Source organism: Manihot esculenta, chromosome 15, assembly GCF_001659605.2.
Source record: "Manihot esculenta cultivar AM560-2 chromosome 15, M.esculenta_v8, whole genome shotgun sequence".
Taxonomy (NCBI): Eukaryota; Viridiplantae; Streptophyta; class Magnoliopsida; order Malpighiales; family Euphorbiaceae; genus Manihot; species Manihot esculenta.
Genome location: NC_035175.2, coordinates 13,835,196 through 13,860,756, shown reverse-complemented (window position 1 = coordinate 13,860,756; position 25,561 = coordinate 13,835,196). Strand labels below are relative to the sequence as shown.

General features: G+C 35.9%; 1 protein-coding gene across 1 annotated transcript in view; it reads right to left on the bottom strand.

Annotated features, from left to right (window-relative positions):
- Nucleotides 1–14,387, bottom strand: part of LOC110601858 (phosphatidylinositol 4-kinase alpha 1) — a 29,601-nt gene extending 15,214 nt beyond the window's left edge. Inside the window, exons 1-13 of the mRNA XM_021739220.2 lie at nucleotides 13,039–14,387; nucleotides 12,260–12,601; nucleotides 12,004–12,165; nucleotides 10,665–10,835; nucleotides 10,333–10,491; nucleotides 10,119–10,246; nucleotides 9,710–10,016; nucleotides 6,598–6,766; nucleotides 6,149–6,366; nucleotides 4,980–5,138; nucleotides 4,703–4,885; nucleotides 2,308–2,838; nucleotides 1,844–2,203 (exon numbers count right to left, since the gene is read on the bottom strand). Coding sequence (XP_021594912.1) covers nucleotides 1,844–2,203; nucleotides 2,308–2,838; nucleotides 4,703–4,885; nucleotides 4,980–5,138; nucleotides 6,149–6,366; nucleotides 6,598–6,766; nucleotides 9,710–10,016; nucleotides 10,119–10,246; nucleotides 10,333–10,491; nucleotides 10,665–10,835; nucleotides 12,004–12,165; nucleotides 12,260–12,601; nucleotides 13,039–14,004 — 3,855 coding nt within the window. The 5' untranslated portion in view covers nucleotides 14,005–14,387. The remainder of the gene's footprint in view (nucleotides 1–1,843; nucleotides 2,204–2,307; nucleotides 2,839–4,702; nucleotides 4,886–4,979; nucleotides 5,139–6,148; nucleotides 6,367–6,597; nucleotides 6,767–9,709; nucleotides 10,017–10,118; nucleotides 10,247–10,332; nucleotides 10,492–10,664; nucleotides 10,836–12,003; nucleotides 12,166–12,259; nucleotides 12,602–13,038) is intronic.
- Nucleotides 14,388–25,561: the final 11,174 nt, after the last annotated feature.

Below are 25,561 nucleotides of genomic sequence, written 5' to 3'. Positions count from 1 at the left end.
CAAACACATTTGAACCTTTTGGCAGACCCCCCACCCCCCATTCTCAACCTCCCTTTCTCCTCCCTTTCATCCATAACATATTTTTCTGTTTTGAGCTAGAAGATATTCCAGCTCAACCAAATGAATCTTGCAAGATCAGTTAACCTATAGAGTTCATGAGCATAGTTGTCAAATCAAGATTCCAATCAACAGTCAAAATCTTCATTGTGTGAATCGAGAATCAAATCGAATCGAATCGCAAGATTTAATAAAGGTTATTAAAATTAATTAAACATGATAAAATAAGTTTTAAAAAATCACAAGGACATATTTTGTTTAATATAGAATTATCATTTAGCTAATTAAATTTATGCTTTATAATAAAATAATATATTTTTATTATGTATTATAGTTTTATTGTTATAAATTATAAACTCTTGACTTGTAGACAATGATTATCATTGTGCTGAAACTCCCATTTAAATTTGATCAAAATGTCAAATAATAAAAAGGATAGTAGGTTAAAAAAGGTTAGAAAAATATCACAGCAGTAAAATTAAAAAAAAGAAAAAGAAAAAGAATAAGGAGATGGAAAGAATGACCAATGGAAGAAAGATAGCTAAGAAAATATTTGATTTGCACTTTTTATGGTAAAAATGAAATGAAATGTTAAATATTGAAGCTATAAGGTCTAACATCCCTCTAGGAAAAAGAAAAGAACCGAACCATTAGATTCATATTCATTGACCAGACTTACCATTGATTCTTCCTCTTTAGTCATGATTCAGGTACATTTGCAATTCACCACATAGATTCAATCGCTAGGATAAGGAATCAAATCAAATCACATGAATTGAATCGTAAGAATCATAAGATCCTGATAAAAGTAGATTCACCCCATAGATCAAAGTGCCAGGATGGGGAATTGAATGAATATTACAAATTGAGTCAAGAATTGTAAGACTCTAATAACAGTGTTCCCAAGTGTGGAAGAAAAAGACAAGACATTGAATCTTTAAGACATAGTAATTGTAATTTGTGATGCCTCCACCAAAAATAACATAAATTTTCATAGGTTTCAATATTTTATACAATTCATACATCTTTACCCAGATAGTAGTGCATTTATTAATTTTCTGTACTAATTATTGACTGATTCAAACCCCACAAACATAGCCCAGAACACATCCCTCAAACTGCAACAACAGAATACTGGAAAGGGAAATGATCTATACATAAGTTCATAACATTTGAAATACAGAATTTCCAGAAAAGAATAGTGGAAATGATAATCACTGAAAGCATAGCACAGCGTAAAATTCCACATGTTCACAACCACACTGCATTAGTTCAGCAACCCTTGTCACCAATAACAAACAATCCACTTTTCCAAGTAGGATAATCATTCGTAAACAATTTAGTTTACTCAATAGAACATAGATAAGTAAAACCTAAAGGCAAAGATTACAATCCAAGTATCTGTAATCTTCAGGCACATTCAAGTGAACTTTAACAAGTGTTATTATTCTGATAATTTGTCAAAGCTTTGACAGAAATACTTGTTGAAAGACGAACAACTAGCCATTTGTTAAAAGGAGATGAAAAATTGAACATATGATGAATCACTAAAAGCCCAGACATATTACAGAAGTTGATCCAGATAGACTACACTAGCCATCCATTCATGCATAAAATCTAAAGTCACTAATACCCTGCCAATAACAATTGCAACTAAAATTGTGATACCAGATACTATGATGCTTCTTGAATGCATTCTAATATAGGTCAAAGAAAGACACAAATGAAAAACAAAAATTTAGTTGAGAAAGAGACAGATACCCAGCATAATCCTTTAATTCCTCACCTCAAAGCGATCAATGAAAAATCCAAGCCACAGTCTATGTGCCATTATTTGTTCAACAGGTTCCGTTCCAGGTAGCAGTTCTGGTTCCCCAGGTGCAAGCTGAGGCCTCAATTTCGCAGCAGGTCCAGAATACTTCACCTCAAATGCAAAGAGGCCTCGTTTTGTATCAATTGTCCATAACCATGCATCAACAAGCTCTGCAAGAACAAGAGATCCCAATTGGGGTGCAGCAGAAACCAACCAAGTCCATATGAAAACACCAGTTTCCATTGCATCTGAAGTAGAAATATATGCTGGACACCAGCAAAGAAGACGTAAAAGTTGGGAAAAACCATCTAAGTTTGATCTTGAATCAGAAACCTGTCCAAAAAGAACAATCAGGGGCAACACAAAAAAAAGAAATCTCTCCAAAAACAGTCTCATTAGCCAGTAGGATGGTTAGAAAAGAAGATATAATCAATTACCAGATTGGAGAGAAGTAATGCAGTGGCTTGAGAACAAGTATCACGAAACTGTGACTTGTCCACCTCGCCACCTTTTTCTGCAGTGCTAACAAATTGTTGAAGAAGATGCACAAACTTATTAAGTAAAATCTCATTAAACGACACATCCTCAGCCTGAGGCGGTTGAGTAAATGCTCCAGATATCAATCTCTGTAGACCACTGCTAAAACCTGCTGGTGTATTACCGTTACCAGGTTGAAATCCACCAATGCTGCTATACAACCTTCTCATGCCAGCAATTTCTCCAGCATGGTTGCACTTAACTGTTGCACTTACTATACCAGTACTTAGTACCTCCAAATTGAAAGCTTCTGTCAATTTCAAGTTTGCCCCCGATGCAGCAGCTGCTGCAGCCATGACTGAAGGAATATTAGCTGTTCTTATGCCAGTCCAATCATTTTTACCAGTTCCAATCCGTATCTCAGTTAAAAGTGAAACCACATCAGCTGTAGGTTGTGCTCGCTGCCATGTGTTTGCTTTGCAAAGCTTTTCCTATGGTAGGTGGAATCACATAGAAGACAGAACCCATCAAGGCATCAAATCGAAACAACTAATTCCAAATGATACCAATGTTGTCCCAACTTAAATAAGCAATGAAATCAACACCATCAAGAGCAATTTAGGGATGCATTTGGCATTGCGTGAAACAAAAATCAAAGTGTAAGCTATATATTTCCAAGGTGAGAACGTAAGTGTTAAATTTGGGCCAGACCTAGGGGAGGAGTGCCTAAGGCTCATATAAGGGCACATTACCTCTTTCCCATCCCAATATAGGATTCAACACACCCTCTCACACCCAGAATTTTATTGACGCCTAGAACTGGTGCGAGATATATTCATGGGAGGCCAATATTGGATAGAGAGGCTCTTGTACTATGTTAAATTTGGGTCAGACATAATTCACCCCAAAAACTAGCTTAAGGGGGAAAGGAGTGCCTAACACCCATATAAGAGGCACATTACCCCTTTCTCATCGCCGATGTGGGATTCAATAGTAAGCATGTAAGGTTCTTTTAGGAAAAAAAAAAGGGAGCACATTATTTTGTTTGAATGCTAATGGTTAAATTGCTAATAGTCAAACACATGTGACAGAATTAGAAGGTTAAAAATAAGCATAAAAAATGAATATTTCAATGTTTCAACTTCTTTAACTTGCTTAAGCATGTATGCTAGTGGAGAATGGTGATCAGGGTTCCCAACAACAATGTGCTCTTAATGGCAACACTAGTCGCTGTAGCAATGATGGTGTAAAAAATGTTCCTCCTTCATTTCACTCACCTTAACCTAGCCCCAACACCCCTCCCATAACATTTCACCACTTTTGGAGTGCCTTTATATGTACAAAAGAAGAAATTTTATCACAAAGAAAGGAGAAATTATAGAAAGGAGAAAACACAAGTTGGAGCACATGGTGTTATGGATAATGGATACCTCAATCCCAACCTATAAAACAATCAAAATAAGTACCAAGCAAAACAACTAAGAATGTAAACCCCCCTTGGGCCCCTTCCTAACTTAACCATGCTGAACAATACTCGAGGACATTTATCTAAACCCATAAAGAGCTGACAACCATCTTGTCCCACAACATATTAGAAGATAAAAGCTTCCCCCTATAATGATGGCATTCCACTTATTCCACATACTTGAAAGCACTGTCCAAAAGGCATAATTCCAAAGGGACCTGGTCCTCCTTTCTCCACCAAATTCTCTCCAGTTTAATACCACAACCGAAAAATAATCTTGATAAGGAATGCTCAAGGAGTTAATTGCTTTAACACTATAGCCAATGATATCTAAGAAATATTCTAAAATGTTTGCAACGAAATGCAGCACCAAAAAATAATTTTAAAAAATCTAGTCAGCAATGGTAATACTCATAAGTCATAAGGCAGCTTACACAAACAAGTATATTACTCAAGAAACTAAGAATTGCAAGGATGCAACTGAAATTATTTTTCATATTTCAGACTATAGCCAATTATTAAATAAAATAAGATTGTTATGGATAGTTTTTAGATGCCATCCTGCCAACCATTCATTATCTAAAGACTTAATGATCCAGAAAACAAATTGATAAAAAAAGCCAAATGGCATTAAGATAAAAAGACCACTTTCCAATTTCCATTTCAAGCAAATAACTTCATTTTGAGCTCTTTTCCTGCTTTTAACTAGCATGACGCATACCTAACTATAAAAGAAACCTGAAAAAAATCATGTCAACTTCTCAATACATTGAAGAAAATGTTAAAATTACTCTTAATAGTGCAGGTAAATTGCTGAGATATTCACCAATATGAACATAAACCACGTGAAGTATTATAGCATTTAAAAATTAACAGATTATGAAATCAACCTGAAGTAGACCCTGGCTAGTGCACGGGGCATATGAAAGTGATATACAGATCCATTCTCTCAGAATTCTTTGGTATAAAGAACGAACGGTCAGTATCCAAGCAGGATCATTAACAACAGCAGGAGATGAGTCATTTTGAACAGAAAATAGCAGGGAGTCAAAGCAGGAAGAACTCCACAAGACCTGCATAGATGCAGAAAAGTTGTTTCAAATAAACTAAAATAATATAGAGAAATAAATTGATGAACAATCAACAGTATTGCCAAAAGAACTCCACCTGAGGGAACTTATCTCTTAGCTGAGTCAACAAGTTTACAGTAATATCCCGGATGTGTTCCTCCCTCTGTGACATGCTTTTTATGAGAAAACAGGTGTGAGCAAAAAGAGTTGATTCTCTGATCTCAGCTTCTTTGCCTGTTTCACTTATTCGATCTTCCTGAACCCAGATCAACAAATCAATGAAAATCATATTGCAAAAAGTGGACAAAAAAATGGGAGGGAAGGGAGGTGGGGGTGAAGTGACATCATACTTCGTGAAAAAAACACAGCTCACTTGTATCATAATATTGTCTTGGTAATAATGATGCAGGAAACTGAAAATCAATTAAGTTACAAAATCTGCATATATGCAACTATGCAACCAAACACTGTATTCCATTGCTTTTAGCATAGAGGGCATGCAATTATGTTAATTAAATAGAGAATCTTAAGGAAGATGTCAGCATGATGTGAAAAGGCCATAAATCACTGCTTAAAATATTGGATACGAAACAATAATACTTCAGAAAGAATACTAAAATAGATGTATATATAAATGACAATTTAAAAGGATATATGACATCAGTAGCAAGTAGCAAACTGTCAAAGCCAAACTTCTGAGTCTTCTGAGATATTGCATGAACAGCCACGATTCATAAATATATTTTCTTGCAGTTAGAAATCATATATTTCTGCCGTTACAGGAGACAATGGCACATAACGGAAACTGCAAAATTATAATGCAAACCCTAGGCTACACTTTGACTGACACTACGTAGGTTTGATCTATGAGGCTTGCAGGTATAGCATATATGCATGCAAATATGCTGAGAAAAATGCAAAGAAATTACAGCTCAACTCTTTGGAAAATCTTATAAAAAATAGTTGCAGAAAAAGTAGATAAGATGGTGTGAGAGGAAGAGGACAAGCTAGATATCTGTTTCAAACTCAAAATCCAAAAAGAAACTATGGTTATGACCCAAACTTAGAAGTCAAGAAAAGAAAAAACAAATAAGAATAGAATCAAATGCGTTCCTAGGCAAGGAGTAATCAACTTATTCAAAAGACATTTTGAGGAGAAGTCGAGAAGATAATTGGGTAATTGAATGTGCTAAATAAAGTGGTTGCAGTTACACCAATTCAAAGTTCACTACATTTGAAAACACAATAGAAGGGATTCTTAATTACCAGCCACTGTACTGCTGCTTCAAATGCCCTGTGGACAATCGCTGTCAAACATTGGAAGACAGCTGGCATAAGGTTTGGAGTTTTTAAGTACTCGAAGGCACAACTGAAGGCACTTCTAGAAGCAGTCAAACCAGTGCCACCATTAAGGATGCCACCATTACTGCTGAATCGTATTATCTCCAAAAAGGCTACAGCAAGTAGATAGGTTGCCTTCACACCTGTAAAACAAAAATGAAATCTAAGAAGCATGTTTCAGGCATCAAATAAATCAGAAGCCAAGAGTCAACCTACAAGCAACCAATAAACAGAACAAAATAAACATTTCTTTGGATTTTATTCAGAAAAAAGGACCAATATACAGAGAGGAGAACAATAAATCTTCCTTGAAGAAAGAAAAATCAAACAGTTAATATGCCAGAACATAATAAGGAGCTTGTCCAAACTCCAACCTGAAATTGTGCTCATTGCTGCAATATCAACTCGCCCTCCTAAGGCTGCTGAAAGAGCAGCTCTTTGGGTCACAGCTGCTTTCTCATTGCCACTCCCTCGACGGCTTCCAGGGTTGTGGAGGGCATTCAGCTCCAGTTCATCTTCAAGCCATTTTACTGAGCTGACAACCTGGGGTGGTGTTATCATGTTAAAAGATTTAGACATATATCAGATAACAGCAGTAACTATGGATAAATGGGAATTTATTATAGGTACAAAAGTAACATGAAATTCTGCCTAGGTAGTCGAAAGATATTACATAAAACTTTGAATAGATAGTCCAAAGATATTCATTCAACGTAATCATTTATTAGCCTGTTAAAACAAAACAATTAAAAGACATTTTAAAGTCACAAAATATATAACATCCACAAATGTAAGTTTTATTTCATTATTAAAAAGGTAATTACCGAACAGTCCACAATTAAGCCATTTTCACACTTATAGCCATATAATTGAAGGGCCCTGCCCTAACCCAAATCTCAGAAATCTTAATTACTGCTACACAATCAAGATGATTAGTTGGCATGCAAGATGAGAACTACCATAAAATGGGGACCAATTACAGGATGTATCCAAAGGAAGAGGAGGGAAACCAGATCCAATGGCTTTGCCTATAAGAATAAATGACAGAGGCATTCCCCTATTAACATCAGCCCATTACACTTAGGTTTAACTAAGCACACATCAAAAGCCAACTGCCAACCAATAAAAGACATCCTCCTAAGCTAACGTAAAATCCATTTTACAGCTTGCCAATGAGCTTTACCATGACTTTCCTTAAACTTGCTTACAACACTAACAAAATGCAAAATATTTGATAAGTGCAGACCATGGTGTACATAATGCTCCCAACTGCACTAGCACAAGAAACATGAGACAGGCATTTCTTATCTTCATCAATCTATGGTACTAACTCTTAGGATACCTTAAATAGGCCACAAGTGGATGGCTTATAGTCTCGCAATTATGCATTCCAAATCACTCAAGAACTTTCTCAATGTACTTTTCTGCAATAAATGTAACTTTTTTGCACTTCAATACCTGTGAATCTCCATCACCAATATCTTTTCAGCAATGCCCAAACCTATAATCTCAAACTCACAATTCAACTGTTTCTTTAGAATGTCCTAACATGTCCTTGAAAGCAAACAACATGTCATTAACATATAGCATAGATAAATAGAGGAACAATCAGAGACCTTATCATGAGGACTGTCACACAAAAAGCACTTGATTGGAGGCCTATCCTTACCTCTTGTTTCGGATTTCTTGAATTTATAACCTCCCTTCTTCTTGTTATCAAACTTCAAGGTAACATTACCTTTTTTACCACAATCACCACTCTCCTTGCCTTTATGGGGCTTAGATTTCCCCTCATCAAATTTTCTAAATTCCACTAAAGACCTAAAGCCCTTAGCCATCAGACGTGCTTTATAACGTACAACCCAATCTTCTAGCCCTGTGACGGTTTCATAAACTCCAAAGTTTGATTCTTATGTGAAGACACAATCTCCTCAACAGCTACCCATTGAGAAGACTCATTGCAAGAAATAGCCACTTTAAAAGAACATAATTGATGATCATTAAGGTCTTGGGATACAAAAAAGGCATAATATACAAGATTAGCATACCCATATCTCAGAGGTGGCCTCATCTCCCTCCTCCATGTGCCTGTAGCAATAGTATATCATTCCTCCTCAAGTGCATCCTTCAATGGATTATTGCACCTCTCCGCCATTTTCGGCTAGAGCTTGATCATATTGCACTATCTCTAGACTCTAGAGTTTTAACTTCCAACTCCACCTACTCGCTGACACCAACATATTTATCAATGCCAAGAGACTCCTTTCTTATTTAGCAACACTATATCATTCCTTCTCCAATTCATCCTTTTCAATGGATTATTGCACCTCTTCTTTATTTTAGACCGAAGCTTCATCATATTGCACTGTCACTAGAATTTTAACTTTCAACTCCAACTACTTATTGACACATACATCTCTATCAACACTAGGAGTCTTCTTTCTTGGCTGGAGCATAGCAAATTCACCAAAGGTCACATATCTATTTATAATAAATATAGGTGACTTGGGATCAACACATTACACCTATATCCCTCCACCCCAAATGCACATCTTAGGAAAATGCATTTTCTTGCCTTCAGTCCAAGTTTGTCATCTTTACACTAGATGCATAGTCTAAGAAACTATTTCAACCCAAAAATTAGTACAATGGATACTCCAGTAGATATGATGACAAAGACTATTCCTACAATCAAGTTTAAACATTGCTTAGACTCAATTGGTATTTAAAGGAAATAAGAGTTAACAAGGCAAGGCAGAGGAATTGAAGAATAAGAATTTTCTTACTGGTGATTGAGCAATTCAAGCCCAAGATACATAGTTAAAGCATGTCTTGAATTGATAGTCCAACTCCAACCTAAGAAATTCACATTAATAACAAATCTTGCTATGGCCAAGGTCCAAAGTCTCACACATGGTCAAGATGAATCTTCTACAATCTCCTAACTCACTGCTTGAATATTCAAAATTTTTTGACCAAAGATATGGCAAACCCTTCGTTTAAGAATGTGGAGGTCTAATGTTCTTTATCTCAAGCAAAACCTAGGCTATTCCTCAATTCCCTAAAGACAAGTGTGAGCAAAGCCAGGTACAGGGAGTGTGACAAAGAGAGGAAATAGAGCAAAGCCAAGAGTGGTGAGGAAATTCATAAACAAGATCGTTCAAACACTTAATCTTGTGAAGTTTAGTGTGAAAGAGAATTGAGTATAATGGATCAATTTGGTTGATAACAATTTAATTGTCTTTGGATGTCTCCTATTTTCTTAGCGGAAATTATTTTATTGTCTTCACCTATGGACTTAGGCTTTATTGTTGAACCACGTTAAATTCTTGTATGCATGTGAGTTGTGTTAACAATTTTTTAGACCTATTTTAGAAAATTAAGTGGCATTCAGCATGGCAGGGAAAAAACCAGAAAGAAAAGTAACTGATACTTCAATAAAACATTGAAAGAATATTATACAAGGACCATCCACAGTCAACTTACAAGAGGAGGAGTCCCTTGAGCAATTCGCTGAACAGCAGATGCCCACAGTGCATTCCACATGTATGGTCCCCCCACTGCTTGAAGAGCAACAGAACCCATGCTTCCCACACTGTTCAATGTAGTTGAAACTGGCTTCGCTGGTGATTGAATTTTCTGTATAGGAGGTGCTAAACCAAAAAGAGCCAAATAGAACCATAAATTTCGGAATAGCTTCAACAATGATGGTTCCACATCTGTTGTAGGATCAAAATCAGAACATATTTCAGCAACAGCAGGAAGTAGAGGTCCCAGAAAATCTGCTCCGCTCCTGCACAATTGGAGCATCAGATAGAACATCTCTGAACATGCAAAGCAGTAATGAAACCAATATGGTTCTTATAAGCACATCAAACATAGTAAAATAATGTACCTTCCACTTACGGCTTCAGCAGCCAGGCCAACATCTGAGCACAAAGATAGTAAACGATGACGATAGTCTGAACGCAGCTTCATAATCTTAAGGCCATTAGCAATCAAAAGAAAACCTGCAGGAAGAGTCTAGAATGTGATTGAACATGAGCAACCATTTGACAAGATAACTGTCAAGAAAAGGCTTCAAGTATAACATAGTCAAACAATAATACCTCAACACGTTCTGTATTGGCTTCCGGTGCCAATGTTTTGCTTTCAGCAGATCCTACACTAGATAATTTACTCAAGTAACTCCTTGTCATCAGAACAACAGTCTCACGATAAGACTTCTCAAAACCTAAACTTGCTATGCGAGATACAGCATCAAGAAGCTGAAACGAAAGATCAGAAAACCATGCCACCAAATTAAAGAAGGAATGGATAAAAAATCACCGCTTGCAATTACAGGTGTCAATCCGGATTAGAAAAGGGAATTTGAGGGGGGTGATAACAGGATATAAAAACTATATTCAGCAGATACATGCTCAAAAGACAGATTCCATACTCGCAGTCGCAATAAACCAGGAGTTGAAGCATCACCCTCTTCTAAGCTTTCAATAAAAAGTGGCAATATCATGTCTACCACTTCAGACTTGTTAACCACAACAGTCAAATCTGCTAGTAAACGTATTACATTAAGCTGCACAGCAGGAACTTCTCGCTTCTCCTTGTCAACCTGAAAGCATCATGTAAGAGTGAATTCAACAGCACAAATTAATAACAGAAAAGGAAATACTGCATACAAAAGTTATGCAAGAAAGGTTGCTTAATTATTAAGCATTGGAAGTTTGGAACCAAAACATGATCACAAGTCCTAAAGTTCTCGCCAAAATTGAACAATGAAAAAACATTAAACCATGAATCCAAATTATACCATTACAAATAAACACAAATTGGATATCAATCCAGATTATACCCTTACAAACAAACACGAATTGATCACCAATCCATCAACGCATGAATGTATAGCCCTTAAAAGCTCTAACCCATTCAAATGATTTTGGATTTTGGATTTGGATGTTGAAATGACTGCAAAATAAGTTAAAAGATTTGAATCTTCTACATTCTATTTATTTTTAGTATATACTATTTAATTAATTTTCAACTTGAAAAAATATATAATAATTTATTATTAAAAAGGAGAATATTTTATTATTTTACCTTTTTCCTTAAAAAAGGCCTTTGGACGTAAATAGAAAGTTGTAGGTTTATTGGGTCAAAAAGATGAAATTGGCCTATTTGGTCCTTGATAAAAAGTACAAGGGAATATTTGAACATTCTTTTCCTTTATTCAACGGATAATTCTGAAATTATATGTAGCATATAGAGTACACATGTATGCAGGGTGCTGTCAATTTTGTTGTTTCTAGTCCAAAGGATATAGTAAAAGCTTTAGCAAATTGAGAACGGGGTGTCATAAAGGTCTTAGATTAAATAGCCAAGGACTACTCTCATTATTGGGAATATTGTTTTAGTTGCAAGTTTCTCCCTATTCCTAAAGAAATAAATATGCACTTCTAACCTTCTCCCTTACGGTGAAAAAATGTCTCTCCATGGACATAAGCAGTTAAGCACATTACTGAGTACTGACACCTAAAATTCATGGTGCATTGTTGTCCTCCTTTTTCTGATCATTTTCTAATTTGTTTGTTGCATGGGGTATTTCTTCAACAGTTACACACCCAGCACATTCATAAAACCTGCCCCAAAAATTTTCAACCCAAACATCATGCTCTTTCATTTTATTGATAAATGTCTCCATGCATTTTTTCAACAAAAATGCAAGTGTAGTTAAAAAATATGTATGAACACACAAGAGTTGGGTCATTATAACGTAAACCAACCTGTTCATCATAATCATTTCGTTCACGTATGCTTGTGGCTAATCCCATGATAAATGTGTCAACAGGAGAACGGTCCTTAGTCCAGCCAGATTCAATTATCTGACAACTTGTATTCAAGACAGTCTCAAACATAGCTCCTTGGCTTCCACCCCAAGCATCAGCCTGTCACAATCAGGATGTACGACAACAAAAACCACATAGGGTCACTTGATTGAGTGTCTAAGAAATAAAGTAAAAACTTGTTCATAACAGATACCTGTGCACATGCAGTCAGCACAAGAGGTTTGAGCCGAATAAGCAGCACACGCAATGGCTGACCACCTTTAGTAACAGCAATGTTTGCAGTGCCAGTAAGGAGGGAACTAAACAGCTCTTCACAACTTCTCAACTTCCGCCACACAGATAACAAACATGCTTCTGCAGCATCTATCATTAGTGCAAGAGTCTCAAGCACCAACCTTTTGGAGGTTTTCCCATCCGCATCAATAGATGCAAGACACTTAAGTTTCATCCTGCCTGCAGCTTGATAAACAGACAGTTTTGCATTGACTCTAGATTTTAATAGTTGCCCTTGTTCAGTCCAATCCCGCTTCCTTATCTGTGCAACCAGTTTTCCTTATCAATCGTTAAACAAGAATTTTATTTATCAAGTACCATATTGCATGAAAAAGCATGCACATATGCGCACACACTTCTAACCCAAAGATTATGTTTCCAATGGGACACACATCTTCGGACCATAATCACTTTTCCCTTCTAAGTTCAATTTTAGTTGCTCCTATCAAATGCACTATGCCCGTCTATGTCAACATGTAACCTTTAAAAAAAATCACGAACATTTTTATTTAACTTAGTAACAAACAATAAGATACACAATAAATTCAAACTATAAACCTTTTCTCAGGATAGCACTAAAAGATGTCTGCATATAGTTCTGATTTTTCAATAAGATAGCTCCATATACTTTTGAATTTATCTCTTTCCAGCAAGATGCAGTAAGACTATCTACTCAACACGGAACACAACCAAACTTACCTTCAGAAACGCAGACAGGGATTGAAGCTGCTTCTTTGCAAGTGAACTCAGGTTCTTCAAAAGCTCATTATCAATCTTCACATGATCCAAGACATGAATTATTAACTTAAATGCAATGACCTGCTTCTCCAATCCCTCCACAGTTTCCTCCTCAAAGGAAGCCACTTGTTGTCTAAATAAACCCCCGCCTCCATCATTGAACCCAAAACTCATTCCCATAGAATCAAAGCCACTCTTCCACATTACACTGTTACCGTTTAACATCGCTGACATTGACGACACCACACTGGCACCGGACGACCCCGAAACGTGGCTCAAATCATTCGCAGGACTTGAAATTTCATTACTTGGATTATAGTTGTGATTGTTTAATGGCGAACTCTGAGATGACGACGTGTCAGAGTTTATAACAATCGAATCATTGGCAGAAGCCGGAACACAAAATTGATCGAGAAGGCATGTCACCAGTTTCTCCGCATCGGACTGTTCAATTGGCGGGAAATTCTGAGTTAAAGCCAGCAAAAAAGCCCTGGAAATAGCTAAATTCTCACTAACATTGTTATTGATCGCCGCCAAAACGACCTCACCAGCGTAATCAGAAATCTCCAAGGCGAAATCCGGGGACAACTCCGTCGCTTTTGTCACGTATCCCAAGAAATCGACGTAAAATGATGAGATCCAGTCTAAACTAAACGACTGGGGCCAAAATGATTGACTAAACGACGACGGAATCGCACGGAAAAACTCAATAACAATAGTTTGGGGTTTGTTATCGGCGGAGGAAGAGCATTTGGAGAGGAATAAAGCCACCGCGAGGACCGCATTGAGCTGAGAACGCGAAACCCTAGGCGATCCGGAGAACAACGAGTCCGGTTGCGGACATCGGCTGCAAATCCACGTCAATTTTTCTGTGAATTGTGCCGGATTCTGCGCCGCCACGTCGCATAGCTGCATCAATGCCTCCATTGTCAAATCAAGAGAGAAAGAAAGCAAAATAGAGAATCAAATATGAAATGTATCGCAAGAAGCCACAGGAAAATCGAGCATTGAAGAGCTACAGCGGCATACGAGCGTATATGAGCATATAGAAGGAGAGATTAGGGTTTTCAGATAGAGATGAGTTTCATTTTCTATGTGAAAGAGAATGGAAGCATGGGAAGGTCGCTGTTGGTAGCTGTTCTAGTTGCAGCCATTGTTTTCTTCATCTTTTTTTTCTTTTTTATTCCTTTAATGATTTTTTCTATTTCCGTTTGGTTTTTCTTGGTGAGAGAAAGACAGTTCTCGCGCCTCTCTTGGATCCTCTCTTTTCTCTGTCTCCTTCCCTGTCTTTCTCTCTCTCTCTCTTCTCTCTCTCTCCCTCTCCGTTAAGTTTGGAATAATGGATTAAATTTTTTTTATTTTTTATTTTTTCAAATTTTATTGAAATTATTAAATAAAATAAAAATATAGGAAAAATAACTAAAAAGCTGGGTGAAAAAAAGGTGAAAGGAAAAATCATTAACAGGTTTTCATTATTACAGTCTTCTTTTAACTCGGCAACTCGAGGGATAGAAGAAAAAAATATATATATTATATTTTTTATTTTATCCATTCATTTATTAAAAATACCTAATTTAGGTTATTTTAATTTTTTGTGTAGCTTATTTTGTATATGAACTTCTTTATCGTTGAGTATTTGAAGATTAAGAAACTCAATTTATTTTTAAGCTCAATTCCTTATTTTTAAATTTGATTCTACAATTATAAAGTTCAATTTCTTACTTCCCATATTTTTTATTAAATTTAAATTAAAATTAAATTGAAACTTGTAACTAATTTAAATAAAAATTTAAAAAATAATATTAAAATTTCATATAAATAAAATAGTGAAATATAACTTTTATCTATAAAAGAACTACAATAATAAAATATATATGCATTAAACTAAAAGATTATATGTGAATATAATATTGCATCTTTAGAGTATATGAAGTAAATGAAATCGTGAGTTTTAATATTTCGTCTCTTTAGTTTTGTATAAAGAGAAGTTTTTTGTCTAAAAAGAGAAGTTTTTGGTCCAAAAGCTTATGGCCTATTCCAAGTGTGTGGGTTCCCTCCAATCTCAAAGATTATTGTCAATAGGTATTTTTATGGAATAAGGATACAAGTTAGTGATTTTTAGGGAGAGGCTTTCTTTAGAACCTGCAACCTGCAGTGGTTGTTTGAGAGTTAAAGTCACATAGAGTTTATGGTTTAATGATGAATACCACCTAGAGTAGGCATCATGCTTACAAGCTTTCGGTAAGTTTCAACACCTATAGGGAGAGGGAGCTTTGGCCACCACTTTTCTACTACTGTAATTCATTAGTTTTATCTATCTTAACTACAACCTTAGTCCTTATTGGCTGATGCTCTCAGATCTTGAAGATAGACTTGTTACTCGAATCTAGAGTCTCATTCACATCTTTAATATTTGGAAGGTTTTTTTAATGATGAACCTCCTTATTCTTTGTTATTTTTTTAACCTTTTAGATTGTGGATGTTTTCTTCTTCACTGTGTGATCGAACATAATTTCAATACATTTTTCATATTTGTCTTAGTATTGAATTGAGTATTTTTCTAACTACTTTTGTATTTTTTGTCATATTTCCCATAAAAGTAAAAAAAAGACGAAGATTTGATAAAAAGTGGTTTAAAAGTGCTGAAATTGACTTAACCAGCGATTTGGGCAAACCCATCGAATGATCATACTACACAGAAGCCATGAATGGCCAGACTCGCAAGCTGAATTAATCATTCTTAGATGGTGGATTTGACCAGCGATTTGCCCAAACCACTTAGCAAATCAACAGTTTGTATAGAACTTGACAATGAGCGAGAAAAATTCAAATTTGAAAATTAGAATACCAAGTCTCATCATTAAAAGCCGCAAGACCCACGCGATTTCTGCTCCTTCAGTGCGATACCCTATCATTCTCAAATCAAGAAGTTCTATCCATTAAAAAAATATATTAAAGGAAGTATTTCTAATTCAAAGTAAATTAGAATTCCTATTTCGAAAAAAACTTTTCTAGGGTTAAGCACCTATGTAAGCCATCATTGAGGACGGCCGAAACATTTCTTCTCCTATCTATCCTTCATCTTCAATTCTCTTTTCTCTTTTATATTTTATATTTTTTTTCAAAGCCATGATTGGCTAAACTCTTTATTTCTAGTTGAAGTTAGGGTGAAATTTCAGTTTATACATGAATTATGAGATGTAAACATAATTGTTCATTTTTTATTCTTTCAATATTTATGCTTGTTATTACTTTGTTATTTGATCAATAGGGCCCATTGTTCATAATTTCAAAGTAATATATTGTTAGTTTGAATACTTGAAGTCCGTAATTGCTTAGATTATTCAACAAGTAACAATTAGTGTAACTCACTAAAAAATTGCATGATCTAATTTGAACTCAACACGCAGTTTGGTTTGTTGGTTAAAATTGGGTCTCTCTAATTCGTTAGCTATATATATATATATTTGCCATAAAATTTTGAAAATGGAGGGTAAATTTAGGTTCGGGAATATAGCAAGAGAGTTGAGAGAAAATAGTACTTGTGAGTATTGAGGCAATGGGCAATGCACTTTGATTTATGGGGTAGATAGTATTGGCAACAAAATCATTTAGCCACCTTAGTGTTGTTGTCTGTCTGCCACTTCTTCTTTCTATTAGTACTTGATCAATAATTTATGAATTTGCAACGCCGTCTGTTGTTGAGTGTTATGCTGCATTTTGCTATGTGGGATTTTGAGGGTTTTTTAGTTGTTATTGGGATAAGGGTAGTAAGTTTGGTGTGGGTTGAAAATGATTATGAGGAAGTGTGTTAGAATCTGAAAGGGGTTTAGGGAGTGTAACAATGACAGGGTTGTATAAGTCAAGTGTGGACTGATAAAGAAAGATGTTTTCATAGAAAAGGACATCCCTGAACACCAGATTTTGTTATTGGTTAGATCATATAGCTTATAAGCTTTTACACCATGTATATATCCCAAAAAGATACACTTGTATGCTCTTGCTTCGAATTTTGACTTGTGAGGTAGGATATTTGTGGCATAGCATATGCATCCAAAGGTTTTGATCTAGTCATGTTTAGGGGCATTGCCATGTCTTTCAAAAGGAGGCTTCCAAACAAGAATTGAAGTTGGAAGCCTGTTAATAATGTGTGTGGCAGTAAGAATGGACTATTCCCAAAACCTTTTTGGAAACTTGGAATGAAACATTAGAGCATTTGTAATCCATAGTAGATGTTTGTGTTTCCTCTCTACTACCCCATTCTGTTGTAAGGTGTAAGGGCATGGTTTCACAATTTTGGTTTATACATTCGTATATGTTGTCTGATCTTATTTTCTTGACTATTTTGGAAACTGAGTTGAGATCATTGTAATGAACTCTTTCAGGATACTAAACACATTTAGTTTGTCAGGCAATAGGTAGGTCCATAATGCTCTAGAGTGATCATCTACTAAAGTACGAATACATTTGGCATTTGCTATTGAATAGACCGAATAAGGTCTCCATAAATCCACATGCACCAACTCAAATGGGCCAGTAGAAGTGATCTTGCTACTGCTGAAACATAGTCGTGGACACACAGGGTTTACACTCGATGGGCTTTATTATATTCATATGCAACATTTTATTAAATGACATATAACCAAATCTTTTATGTCAAACTTCATATGAGTTGCCAACTTTAATAGGTTGTCTTAGCTGCACTGTATCCAAAATCTGAGAAGTGTCTTCCTGGTGGCTAAAAGTTCTTTTATTCACTTTGTATAATCCCATGTGTATCCCTCTAGTAGCCAGTAATTCTCTAGTCACTAAGTCCCGTAACACACACATATCATTAAGAAGTTAAAGTGATACAGGATTTATTTGAGTTAATTTGCTAACTAACAATAAGTTGTATTTGAATGATGGTATGTAAAGTATATCTAGTAATTTCAATTTTGGACTCAGGATTACTATTTGGAGACAAGTTTTTTTCTTATTTTATCAAAGGTAAGAAAATTTTGGAGACAAAAATTCATTTATTCCATCTAGTAGGGCAATAAAATTTAGTTTTAACAAATCTCCGAAGTTCAAAAAAACTGATAGGTTGTTGTACATATAGGTTGTAGCACCTATATCAACAACCCATGAATATGAATTTGCATGACTACAAGTATTAGAGTAGTAATATGATGTCATACCTGCAAAACTTGTGTAGTTCATACAACCAGCATTATGTTTGCAACATTACCTTGATTATGGCTCTTCATATATTTAATCGTTTCTTGCATTAAGGACTCCATGTTCCAATCAACCTTAATCTGCATGCAACCATCCTTGCAGACTAGAGGTGTTTCATTTACCTGAGTAACAATAATATTCTTTCCCTTTCCTTTCTTCTACTTGTACTCCTAGAACCACTTAGGGTATCCATTCAACTTAAAGCAAGTCTCTCTTATATGGCTAGTAGCTTTGAAGTAGGTGCAAGCTCTATCTTCTCTCTTTTTGTATTTGAGGTTTTCCTCCCTTCTCTTTGAAATTCTCTGGTGCTCTTACTGTCATTGTATTGTTTCCAAAATCCTCAGCATTAGCTCTCTTTGCTTTTCAATTCTTAAATGGAATAAGCCTTGTTCACACAAATGTTCAATGATAAGGATTTAATTCCTCACATGATCATAAGTTTAATTTAGTCCTATTAGGGATGGCATTAGTTTATGTTTATTTTCTATTTCAGCAAATGATTTTGATACACCACAGTCACAAGTAGGGGCAAGTTCAAGAAATGCATATTTACCCCACAGCTTTTTTAGTTTGGTATAATATATCATGAGAGAATTATTTCCCCTACTAATATTGCTAGTTTCTTTCATGAGTTGGTACATCGAGGGATGATTACTCTCCCTATATCTCTCCCTTATTTCCTCCCACAATTCATAAAAATTAATAGCATAAAGAAAAGCCTCAGCTAAATCTCTTGAAAAAGCATATAAGATCCAGGATATTATCATGTTATCCGCTTGCATTCTTCATAGCTTGGGGCATTTGGATCTGGCATCTTGCATTTTCCATTTATGAGTCCAAGCTTGTCCTTTGCTTTTAATGCTATAATCATTGATCTACTCCATATTAAGTAATTGTTTTTAGTCAAGGGAGAACTGACTATAATCATACTCGATGAATCATAATTCTATAATTTTAGTATCTTATCCTCCTTTCCGGTGGTGTTCTAATTGAGTTTAGCTATGTTTTCAACCATATTGAAGTTTGAAGTTGTTTGAGGAAGGATTTAGATTAAAAAAAGAAAGAGAAAATTATTTTAAATCTAGATTTATAATTCACACATAAAATACTCCAATACTATGAGAAAAGTGTGTAAAGTAAGATGTATTATAAGGGAAAAGTGATATCGCATATTGAGCATGAGAAGGATCCTTTATGTACATAATGCTAATCAGGCCGAAAAAAGGAAAATAAAATAATTGTCTAACAAATTGTTCTTCTACAAGCTTCTAAACTCTTCTACTAACTTCTATATCTTTCTTTAACTTAATACCATGTCTTTTTTAACTCTTCACTAATTCTTGTTCTGTAGCTGGGCCACAATGCCGTTTTCTGGCTATCAATATTCTGTTGAGTCTTTAACTATTTTGCAAGTCTCATTCTAATATAAACTCTGAAAATATAAGTCGAGGAGACCAACTTTCTTATCGTAAACTTATAAGTTAATTTGATCAAATTATTATATTACCTTCATTTAATTTTAAAATTTTTCTATATATCCCAGCTTATATTTTCTTTTTAGAAATTTTGATAATATATTTAGTAATTGACATAGATTAATATTAAAATATATTAAATGTGAGTTTCAGTAATTCAAATCACGTCAAACTCTTATAGTGATAGAATTTTAAGATATTATATATATCAAAATATTTTCTTATTCGATAGGATTTTACGTCTTTATATTATCTATGATTTCTTCTCCTATATATTTTTAACAATATCCAAACTCTATCCAATATGCTAAATAAGGAATTCACAATCTTCGCAATCAAGTATGTTATTTTTTCTATAGTCAATTTGATTATTTATTATGTAGTCATACTAATTTAAGTATCGAATGAATTATCAAACCAACTCACCCAATATTCTCTTCTATACCCGAAAAAATATAATGAGAGTAATAATTAGTTTATAACTACATATATTATTTGATTATTTATTCGGCAGTTATACTAATTTAAGTATCGAATAGATTGTTAAACCAACCCACCCAATATTCTCTTCCCGAAAAAATATAACAAGAGTAATAATTAATTTATAAGTACATATACTATTACTAGTTTTATTTAACATGCCTTACACCATTTTATATTATATGAAATTGTTTTTTTCATATAAAATATAATAAAATTAGAATTTAAGTATAAATAGGACTAATAGTTTTAAATTTTTATGCATCTAAATGGTTAAATTTTTTAATATTAATTCTTAATTAAAATAAGTTTTATTGGAATAATTTTAAATTATTGTGGGTATTTTTAATAATTTCATTATTATATCTTCTTTTATATATATATATATATACAATTAAATTAGTTAATACAGTAATTTTTGAAAAAATTAAAGTAACTTACTTGAAAAATAAATCTAAAAAAGTTTCGACTATTCTGAAAGTTGATTTTTTTATGTTTTATGCATATAAAATTAATTTACTTTTTTCCTTTTATATTTAAATAAGAGTGCAAAATTTTAACCCCTTTAAAATTTTAAAATGATTTAAACTCTAAAAATAATTTAAATACTGAATTTAAATAAATTAATTTAAATATATTTTTTTTAATATAAATAATATAAAAAATAAAAATATTATTGAAAATCTCCTTATTCCCATCTCTTTTCATATATATTATAAAAAATCATTAAAAAATATTAAATAATGTTACAAATTTTAAAATTAAATGAGATAAGTGTATAATTTACTTAGTCAAAACATCTTATAAATTTAATATTTATAAGTATGTTACCGGTCCATGGACTGAATTCATATAATGGCCAACAGCTCAGTGGTTACCTTACAACTATTGATGTCCTGAGATTCAGTAAAGGATAGATTCAAGGTGTATTTTATTAAGTTTGCTTTGGTTTGTCCTCTCCTGCTTCCTTTATTCCTTTTTTTTTTTCTAGTGACGTGTAACCGTCATCTTGCGTTTTTACCCTCCTGTTATAGTCACACTTAATCGTACGTACGGATATATTGCGTCCTTTTCCATCATCAGGCGACCATTGGAGGTCTGCTATGGAGAGGACGATAACTCTTTGCCCAAGAACCCTCCTCCTTTGCCCTCTAGACTGCAGGGAGGCAATTCTATAAATAATAATATGTAAACGACTAGTTAGTTATGCTCCCCCTTCCCCTGCTGCTTCTATAACCCATTCCAATGGTTAATTGAATTAATAAAATTTTAAGTTTTTATATTATTTTCCATCTGCTCTCTTTCATTTTTCTTATCTATTTAAATTGTATTTGTATTCTCATACTTAGATTGTTTTTATGTATGTTACCTGCGAGTTGTACTGGGTTGGTTACTCGTTTGATATTTTGCTTGTAAAGCATTTAGCTTATTGTGTTTTGTACTTTATTTATCGAATGGCTTGGTGTTTCATGCCTTCTGTTCCCCCTGAGCCTTTAGCTCGCTGGGCTTTTGTTTGTTATTGTCTCTAGTTTTTATACAGCTCTTTGCCTTGGTTCTCATGGTCCCAAAATTATACTTTCTACTTGCTCATATTTTGATATTCACGGGTCTATTTCTGGGTCAGTATCAGGCCTTAATTTTATTTTGATTTGGGCCGAGCTCTCTTTTGAGGTCTATACTATGCCTTGACTTTAATTTTCTTCAAGTTTTAGTGGTGCCAAGCCCCCCTTTTTCGAGGATGGGATTATGCCTTAGCTTTATTTCACTTTAGATTTTAGAGGTGCCGAGTTCTTTTTTGAGGTCGGCACTAAGCCTTATCTTTATTTTCTGTGGGCCGAGCTCTTTATTGAGGTCGGAACCAAACCTCAGCTTTGTTTTCCTTTTTCTTTAGACTTTGCAGATGCTAAAGTCCTTTCTCAATGTCGGCATCGCATCCCCTAGTTTATTTCTTTTAGCTTGTAGCTTTCCCTACATGGGCCTTTAGCGTGGCCTTCATCTCCTCAACCAGTTTTGTGGTGCCGGTGGTCTTATTTCTAAGACCGGTCACCTACCTCATTGAGGTTTTCGTCTCCACAACCAGTTTTGTGGTAGTCTTATTTATAGGACTGGTCACCAACCTAATTGAAATCTTTATCTCCTCAATCAATTTTATGGTGCCGGCGGTCTTATTTCTGAGACCGGTCACCCACCTCATTGAAATCTTTGTCTCCTCAACAGGTTTTATGGTGCCGGTAGTCTTATTTTTTAGATCGGTCACCCACCTCATTGAGGGCTTCGTCTCCTCAACTGATTTTGTGGTGCCGACAGTCTTATTTCCGAGACTGGTCACCCACCTTATTGAAGTCTTCGTCTTCTCAACCGGTTTTATGGTGCTGACAGTCTTATTTCTGAGATCGGTCACCCATTTCATTGAGGTCTTCGTCTCCTCAACCGGTTTTATGGTGCTAGCGGTCTTATTTCTGAGACCAGTCACCCACCTTATTGAGGTCTTTGTCATTTGCTCAAAAGTGTTTTGGGAGTAGAAGAAATAATTTTATTTATATTTTCGATACAACAATTACATTGTACATCTTTATGGAAAAATAGTTTTTTAAGTGCTGGATGTTCCAAGCGTGAGGTTCTGGGTTTCCCTGCAAGTATTTGATTCTATATACTCCCAGTCTAATGACTTTGGAGATTCTGAATGGTCCTTCCCAGGTTGGTGCTAATTTCCCAACAGCAGCTCTCTTTTCCGTGACTTCTAATCTTCTCAGGGCTAGGTCCCCAACCTTTAAGTTCCTCTCATGAACTTTTTGGTTATAATACCGAGCTGTCTTCTACTGATAGGCTGTTGTTCGTACCTATTCTTCATCTCTGATCTCTTATAGGGCATCCAGGTTCCTTCTCAATTTCTCAACATTGGTGTTTTCATCATTGAATTGGATCCGGTGAGTAGGGATTTGTATGGAACAGCCCGGAAACCGAACTGCTACCGGCACTAGGATCCAGATCGACTTAAGGTCGCCGGGACCCGTAGTAAGCCTGCTATACTGTTTGTGTACCTGTAAAATCCCATACATGATCATACATTTTCTGTCAAACTATTAAAACTTTTCTTTACTCCAGGGCTTAACCTGTGCATGCACTATTTCTGTTCTATTAACTCATAATGTTAAGCCTGGTTTTCTCATATACATGAACAATAAAAGAAACATACATAAACTGATCATGTGTCTACAACAAGGGATTACTCTAACTGATCAAGCACAAGTCTATACATCTCATTACACAACTACAATCTCTTTACATGTACATGTCCACACTAGCTATTACATAACTCTTCTTCTTCCATACCCTGCTGCACTCCCTCTGGACTCTGAACCTGCAAACCTGGGGGATAGGGGAGAGGGATGAGCTATACAAGCCCAATGAGCAGAACTATAAACCATAATTTGAAAACATGATCTCGTGGAATGCATTACAGCACATCATCTCAGGGATAGACATGACCACCAAAAATCCCAATGAAAGGATGCCTGGCCTAGCCAGGTCTTATAACCTCAGTCTGCCTGGCCCGGCCAGGTCTTACCACTCTGCCTGCCTGGCCCAGCCAGGTCTTACTATCTCTGCTGCCTGATCTAGTCAGGTCTTACCTACAGATGGCTGCCTGGCCCGGCCAGGTCTTATAACAGAGCTTGGGCTATTGAAGTCACCTTGGTCTATCCACAGCCTCATATACATCGTATTATGCAATGCGTCATCTTCATGAAACTAATGCAATCATCCTATTATAATCTTATGATGCATGACATATGCTCAAAGCCGTTTAGTTCTAAAAAGAGAAGTTCCACTCACCTCTGGCTGACTCTGTACTCACTTTGCAGGTTCTGAAGCAGTGCTCACTGCTGCTCTCTGGGGTTCCTCTGGTCCGTACCTACACAGGTGGACTCAAATGAGGGACCAAACTAACTCAAGAACATCTCTAAGAAACTCCCCAAACACCATCTACAAGATCCCTAAACAATCACATAAAACATGCAAAAGAAAGCTGGACAGGACCCTTTCGGCGGCAGGTTTGGCGGCCGAAACCCCTCTCCAGAGACGAAACTCATGCATGTTCGGCGGCACCTTCGGCAGCCGAAGGTCTCGTCCAGAGACGAAACTCACACACTTTCGGCGGTCGAACTCCCTCTTTCGGCGGCCGAAAGTCCCTTTCTAAACCGAAAGCCTAGCTTTCGGGGGCAAGCTTTGGCAGCCGAAACTGCCTCCACAAGGGGTTCGGCGACCGAACCTTCCTTCGGCGGCCGAACCTGGTTTTGCCCGCTGGGCAGAACCCTGCTCTGTTTCATGCAAACCTTTCCCCCAAACTTACCCAACATGCATATCAACTACTCCCAACTAGCACATACCATAAAACATGCATAAAAGGGCCTAAACCTCACTTATAACCCCAAGAAACATATCAACCAACACTTAAACATGCTTAAACACAAAATCATGCAAAACCTCAACCAAAACCCTATTCATGCATACTATCCATACAACTCTCATAAAACCTTCAAAACTCAGTAAAAGAGGTTCTGGATCTTGACTTACCTCTTCCAAACAAGAGATCAAGTGATCCTAACGTGGAGATATGGAGAAATCTCCTCACAACACGCCAAACTTCAAAACTTGGTTCTTTTGCTCAAAACTCTCAAAACCTTCAAAAACACATGAAAACTCTTCAAAACCTTACAAGATTTGAGCAAGATCATGAAAGTCAACTAGGGAGGGTGTTGGACTCACCTCTGGCTGAAGATGGAAGCAAAATATCATCCTTCCACCGACTTAGCGCCCTTTTATAGGTGGCTGGCCAGACCACTTTCGGCGGCCAAACGTGAATCCGAAACCATGCAAGGTTCGGCGGCCGAAAGTCACCTTCGGCGGCCAAACTTGCCATTTTCTCCCTTGGCTCTTTTCTTTCACAAACTCATTTTCCGTTATACTGAAAACCTTGAAACAAGTCAAAATACATAAGAAAACATATGTATTACCCTTCTCGAGGGTTCCGACACCCGAGATTCCACCAGACTACAGGAATTCCGAGGCCAGACTCGAGCCGGGTATTACATTCTCCCCCCCTTAAGAACATTCGTCCCCGAATGTTCCTCAAACAACTAAACACATAAACACATAGAAGCGGGGAAAAACTAACCTTAAAACAGATATGGATATTGCTGGAGCATCGACTCCCGTGTCTCCCAGGTGCACTCTTCTAGGTTGTGGTGGTTCCACAGGACTTTCACCATTGGTATCTCCTTGTTTCTCAGCTTTCGAATCTGGGTGTT